The 7,192-nt window shown below is 31.8% G+C and overlaps 1 protein-coding gene across 1 annotated transcript; it reads left to right on the forward strand.

Moving 5' to 3' along the window:
- On the forward strand, positions 2,638-5,967 carry LOC107615923. Its single transcript, XM_016317936.1, has 12 exons — positions 2,638-2,698; positions 3,130-3,230; positions 3,272-3,288; positions 3,366-3,510; positions 3,604-3,871; positions 4,404-4,500; positions 4,600-4,727; positions 4,816-4,899; positions 5,099-5,136; positions 5,245-5,401; positions 5,653-5,804; positions 5,890-5,967. Exons 1-12 carry the CDS (start codon positions 2,638-2,640, stop codon positions 5,965-5,967), a joined length of 1,326 nt encoding a protein of 441 aa, XP_016173422.1.

Below are 7,192 nucleotides of genomic sequence, written 5' to 3' on the forward strand. Positions count from 1 at the left end.
AAGGATTGGTTTGAGATTTTTTAAATTTTTTGAAAATTATTTTGTACTTTATCTTAAGCACTAATTTGTCTAGATCGCACATGTAGACATTTAATGGCCACATGTACGAGTTAAGATTTCACATCAATGGTAAAACTTGAAAAATTAAAGTGTTCAATTTCAAACCTTTCAAAATAAATTATTAGAGTATTTATCTATTTTGGTCCTCAAAGAATTTTAGACCAGACACTTTAGTCTCTAACTAAAATTAATTACTCCATTGGTCCCTAATAATTAATTTCGTCAGTCACTTGGGTCCTTTGCTTCGTCAACTCTAACGGAGGACAAAATAGTCCCTGACAACTCTAATAAAGGACAAAATGGTCACTGACCTCCTCTGTTCGGAAACGACATTGTTCTCTCCCAATTTTCATCATATCTCGCATAACACTAACAATTTAACACTGTAACTTCGAGCTATACAATCCACACTCTGCAACTTCAATGTTCACAAGAAGAAAAATCCTTAACTTGTTCTCAACCAATTCATACTCAGGAAACTAATGACTATGTCTCTCAAGTACTTGTTGTCTTCGATGAATCCCATGAATTTAGACAGCAAATCTGATTTGTTAAGACCCATTGTCGTCGTCGCCATCTTCCTCCTCCAGCATCCACCATTGGGGAAGAACAGTGTCGTTTTCAAACAAAGGGGTCATGGATAATTTTATCACCTGTTAGAATTGTCAGGGATCATTTTGTCTTCTATTAGAATTGTCAGGGACCATTTTGTCTTCCATTAGAATTGACGGAGTTAAGGACCTAAGTAACAAACGAAATTAATTGTTAAAGATTAATTAAGTAATTAATTTTAGTTGGAGAATAAAGTGTACTAAAGTTCTGAAAATTAAATCATTTATCAAATTGCTTTAATTATTATTTCAAAGATTTAACATATAATTAATTGTACTCAATAACAAACTCATTAAGGCATCAAATTAAGTTTTGGTAGAATGTGTGTTTTTTTAGTAGTTATCCAAAAATATCTGACAAATTTTTTTATTTGATCTGATACACCTTTTTTTCTACCATTTAACATTAATTTCTGAAATAAAAGATTTTTATTTGAGATTGAAGCTGTTGAATCAACTAGTTTCATTTGGTTTTTAGAAGTATATTAAGTATTTTTTTCTCATGGGATATATAGTTATAAAATACAAATAACAAATTATTGATATATTTATGTGAGTTTGTTAATATAGAAAATTTAGTGGTAGATGAAATAGAAATGGTCATTCAGTTCATTACTGAAGAGGCAATTAGTCTATTGAAAAAACTGCTGTTTAATCCTATGAACTACAGTTTGGTGAAATGGACATGCAAAAAGAAAAGGACATGGGAAATTCAATTTTAAAAGAAATAAATGGCTAAACGTGTTGTAAAAAGTTAATAAATTGAAATGTTTAGTGCAAAATATAATTGATTCGTTACTCATAAACTCAAATTGTATCTGTCTATAAATCGAAATCTTAGTAAATATGAACAACAAACTGTTTGAAATTTGAATAAAGCTAGCAAACACGTGCTAAAGACCGCGTTTTTCTCTCTTAACGAGCTTATCTCATAAAAACGGATATCACTCTACGGTAGAATCAAGCTAATAAATATCCTTAACAAATTGGAGAATACTAATAACCATTTATGATACAAATAACTTTATAAATACGGTGCCAAAGATCCGTAAAAGGTAGACTATTCATTTTAAGATCTCTCATATTTCATGTTAAGCGACTTAAGCGTTTGAGTATTTTTGTAAGTATCTACCGCTGCTATTCTAGAGAAGTCGAGGTATATTTCATTCAGTCCAAGAAAAGACAAGTCTAGACATCAAGCGAGCAGGAATATTTGGCTCCCATTGTGAGTCCCAATATACTTAATTCCATTATTATTTTTGTGTCCAATTCTTTACACTTAACCCACTTTTATTTTTCTGTCCAATTCTTTACACTTAACCCACTATTCTATTATATAAAAATCAGATGTCTGCACTTAATGATGAAGCTGACGTGACATGTTTCGGAGAGTGTTTTTTGATTTAATTATTTTAACTCATTCAATACAATTTATTTTACTAACAATTTTAAATAAAATATTTTTATAAAATTTTAAATTTTTTATTATGAGCACTTTTTGTAATTATTATAAATAATTTTATAAAATTTAAAAATGGCTTAACAGATGTTATGAGTAAACCATCTGACAAAAAACTGATTACAAAATCGGTCGTATATGTGATTAATCGGTGAACCGTTAGAACTGGTCGGTTTTTTTTAAGGGTTTTCGGTTTGTTAATAACTCCTCCAAACGGTGCCGTTTTGACTTAAAAAAAAATTGAATCCCAACGGCTTAAGCCCGTAACCCATTCCCACTCCCACACTCCTCTCCTCTCCTCTCTGAAATTGACGTGAAATTTTGAAATTGAAAGAAGAACCCTAGCTCCCCAAATCGCGAGCCCGCAGCCGCCGCAGCGTCAGACTGAGAGAGAGCATGCTGAGATAGAAGAAGAAACTATTATAGTTAAAGCAATAGCAAAGGTTGAAGGTCAAGCGCATGAAGCAATTGACTGAGGATCATAAAAGGAGAATGCTTATAGAACGAATGCAGGGTGAAAGAGATAAATGGCTTGCTGCGATCAACATATCCGTTGGTCATATTGAAGGTATGCAACTGTTAACAAACCTTTTGGGAATTATATTAGATTAAGAAACAAAAAATTGGTGCTACATATAAAATATTATTCTCATACCCTTTTTATTCTGTACATCTTGAAATGCCAGTATTTATGATACAGAATAATTTACCAACATACAAAAATAAAATAATTTTATGCCTTTTCGAAACTTCTTGTGATTTACAGTACCTAATTATTGCATGTAAATACGGTGATTTCCTCTTCAGCATATATTGCTTCTTATTTTGATTTTTCAAAATTAAACCCCATTTTGCCATGTAAATGAAACACAATAAATATTGACCGTTAATTTCTATCCTAATTTTGATAATTATTTTATTTTATTGATATGATTCAGATTCTTTAATCCTGAATAGTCCAAAAACTTTCCGTCTTTTTTCTTAGTTGGATTTTGATAGAAACGTCAAGATTTTTGCCATCCTTACCAATACTGTGGCTGAACAGTGCTGTGACTCTCTATAAATATAGCATGGATGATCACCATACTTATTGTTTATCTGTACTGAAATTCATAATATTTGAGTAATTTTGTTGTGGCAGGTAGCAATGGCAGCTAGGTGAGTTCATGTGCCATGTGGTGAATTTCACAATATTTTTTTTATCTTTCACTAAATATGAGGACTTTGATTTTTAGGTATGATCTCATCAAGTATATCAATGCTGATCCAGAGCATAAGGTGTGGAAGCTCAAAGTACGTGTCATTAGACTTTGGACCGTTTCTCACTTTGCAAATTCTAGGGTGAAGGCACCTATTGAGATGGTTGTCCTTGATGAAGAGGTAAAATCTTCTCTTTGCATCTGAGATTTATTTTCGTAATGACTGAACAATAAACATTATTTATCTATGACTCTATAAAACTAATGCATTCAGGGGGATACAATTCAATGCTCTATTAAAGGCATATTTGTTCCTATCTTCGAGGGCCTACTCGCTGAGAACAACGTGTACGTGGTCACTAATTTTGCAGTTACTTTAAATACCATTAAGTTCAAGCCTACTAGACACGAATTTAGAATCAACTTCAAGAGGGACACGATTGTGCGTCTGGTACAAGACTCTTCAGTTCCATTGAACGGATTCAATTTTATTCTGTTCAAAAAAATTCATGCAGAGTATAAAAAAGATGGTTATTTAGTTGGTAAGTACTTTGTTAGAGTAATCTATAACGCATGTGTTGTTTAATTCTTTGAGGTCTATATTTAACGCAAAATAATTTATCATAATTTTTGTATTACATAATATGTCTATATTTAATGTATGTCATTTGAATTGGCTGATGCGTCATTTTTTGTTATAGGTATAGTACTAAAAAAATTGTATTATTTAGTAAAATTATTCTTCAATTCGTTATTGGCTTTGTTTTCTATTATTATGCATTTTATTTTAAAACATCTAAACACAGATTTCATATATATAGCAACTAAAGAATTAGTACCTTTAAAGGAATTGTTGGTAACAAGTACTAACCTATTTATTTTTTGTTTCTTCACGAACTTCGATTCTAGGCTCTAACTATTTATTAACAGTCTTTTATATTTTTATTTTTAAGAAAATTAAAAAAAATATGATTTCAACATGGATGAAACTTTGGAAAAGATATGTCATTTTTGGACAAAAATTTGAGCAGATAGAGTTTTGTTAATGGAAAGATTGGTGCCTTTATTTTGTAGATGTGATAGGTCAACTTGCCTCTAAGGGTAACTTGGTTGAGTTCACACGGGACGGGAAGCCATCAAGTTATATCACGATAGAACTTGATGATCTTGAGTAATGCTTAATATATTTTTGATAGCGGCTTTTGTTTTAAAATCTTATTTTGCAATGTTGTGCCTCTCTTTACTTTACAAGCATTGCTATTTCTTATAGGAGTGGACAGAAATTAAGGGTAACGTGGTGGCAGACTTTGGCTTTTAATTTGCTCAAATATTTGGAGGAACACCCGTGTCTTACCTATGTGGTTATTCTCCAAATGGGCAAGATAAAATTTTATAGTGGTTTGTTTATTTTACTGGTATTTGAATGCATGTTTTGTGTCATCATATGCCTATGGTATTTTCTTTAATTTGTTATATCTTTTTGTAGGGGCCATGGGTGTTTCCAACATAAACTACAATTCGAAATTGTTTATCAATGTTGAGTTTTCAGCTGCCAGGATTTCTTTGCAAGGTACAGTGTATAGATCAGTAGTGTGGCCAGCAGAATATCTATACAAGGCTTTTGATTATTTAACTATTAGCAAATTTCATAAATTCTGATTTAAAAATACAAGGGTGAACAAATTGGATCCTGTTGACGGACATGGCATAATGTCGTTGGTCTGTGATCAACCTGTTTCAATTGAGGAAGATTTTTTTACGTCTGTCAGTCTACAAAACAATTGCCGAGATAAAGAAGCATAATCAGGTAAAATTCTTTCTTTATTAGTCTTCTTTTTTTTCAATTATTATGTCTAATGTTTGTTGGATCATAATCTCAATTGTTGTGTTGTATCCTTACATCCATTGATCTTAGGATGCTGTATTTGTTACTGCCGGGACAATTAAGGAAGTTGAGACTGAGTTTGATTGGTGGTACAAAGGATGTAAGAAGTGTCGTCGTGGCTTAAGGGAACTTGAAAAAAGATATTTCTGCCCAATTGCGTTGAAGACTACGGGTTCTATGTGCCAAGGTATGACTCACGATACTTCTTTAACATTGACACACTACATACTCTTTGTCTAAGAAAATAATGGTATAAACTAATTATTTGTATTATTTCTTGATAAATTTTGTTGTTGAATTCTATCATTCGTGATTCAGCTAGCCTAATAGGTTAAAGATAATTGATTTTAAATAAGGCTAACCATCTCTTTCAAAGCATAACATATAGCAAGAGTTAAACATAATTAACCAAATGAAAGTGTTTCATTGACTTAACAGTGTCGAAGAACAATAATAATACAAATTTCGACGTATATAAAAATGTGCATCAAATTACTACCAGTCAAAGAACAGTGTGTCGAGAAACTGATACCTCATCTAATATTCTCAGTTTACAATCCAATGAAGATAAATGTGACCTTTTTCTCACTGTAATTGACTCATATTTATCTAAATTTAATTTATATCAGTTTAATGACAAAAATTTTCTATATATTTCTCATTACTCATTCATAGGAAAGCAACTATTTATGTATGGTGTACACTGTGCCTCGCATGGAATTGGACAGGAAAATACTCCTCCTAATTATGTAAGACCTTCTACATCAGAGATAAGATCTAAATTTTTAACTCTACGGACGGATTCCTCATTGACAAGAACTCTACTGTCCGTGTTAACAAATAGTACGTATAATTAATGATTGCCAAATGATTCATACACCAATATTTAATAAAAGGTATACTTCATCGGAAATCATTTATATAACATAGATTTATTATAAAATTTTAGCATACTTCAGTGTACAAGGACCCTCCAATAATCTAACGGAAGTCCTTCCGCAAAATCAGCTTCCATCACACTGCGGTTCCCACAAATCGTGCCTAACAGAAAGATAATTTAGAAAAAGATGATCATTATTATATTCTTTTCTTTTCTATAGTGTAACATTTAATTGAATAAAATTGAACTTTTTGTAAAGAAGTTCTACTATAGTTGGGGTGCAAAAAAGACAATCTTCCTCTGTTGTTGCTTCGGTGGCTATTAATTTGGTACAACTTTATGAAGGTGTAAATTTATCGACTGTTAAGACACACCCACCAAGCGGTGACACACAAAGTGGCTAAAATGTTGACCCTTTTGTTGATGATGAAGGTAATTTCTCATTATATCAAGAATTTAAGTTTGTAGTTAGCAAGAGATATGAATTATTAGTAATACATCAACATATATGTTTGCATTTTTTATAATTTTTATTTATTGTAGTTTTGAATGGTTATGATGATTCAATGTTGGATGTGGATATGGAAGATAATTTTATACCATCCTCAGAAACCTTAGACGGTATGTAAAAATTTTATATGTATGTTTATTTGCATCTTTGTGTACATCATGGACTAAATTGCATCGGTATGACAACTGAGCATCTAAAGAGAGTTCATTCGGCAGATGTCTAGGATATAAGTGATGAGCGGATAATTTATACGCTTTTTGGCATTGTTTTTAGTATGTTTTTAGTAGGATCTAGTTACTTTTAGGGATGTTTTCATAAGTTTTTATGTTAAATTCATATTTCTGGACTTTACTATGAGTTTGTGTGTTTTTCGGTGATTTCAGGTATTTTCTGGCTGAAATTGAGGGAATTGAGCAAAAATCAGATTCAGAGGTTGAAAAAGGACTGCTGATGCTGTTGGATTCTGACCTCCCTGCACTCAAAGTGGATTTTCTGGAGCTACAGAACTCGAAATGGCGCGCTTATAATTGCGTTGGAAAGTAGACATCCAGGGCTTTCCAGCAATATATAATAGTTCATACTTTGGC

This window comes from Arachis ipaensis, chromosome B09 (genome assembly GCF_000816755.2).
Source record: "Arachis ipaensis cultivar K30076 chromosome B09, Araip1.1, whole genome shotgun sequence".
NCBI lineage: Eukaryota > Viridiplantae > Streptophyta > Magnoliopsida > Fabales > Fabaceae > Arachis > Arachis ipaensis.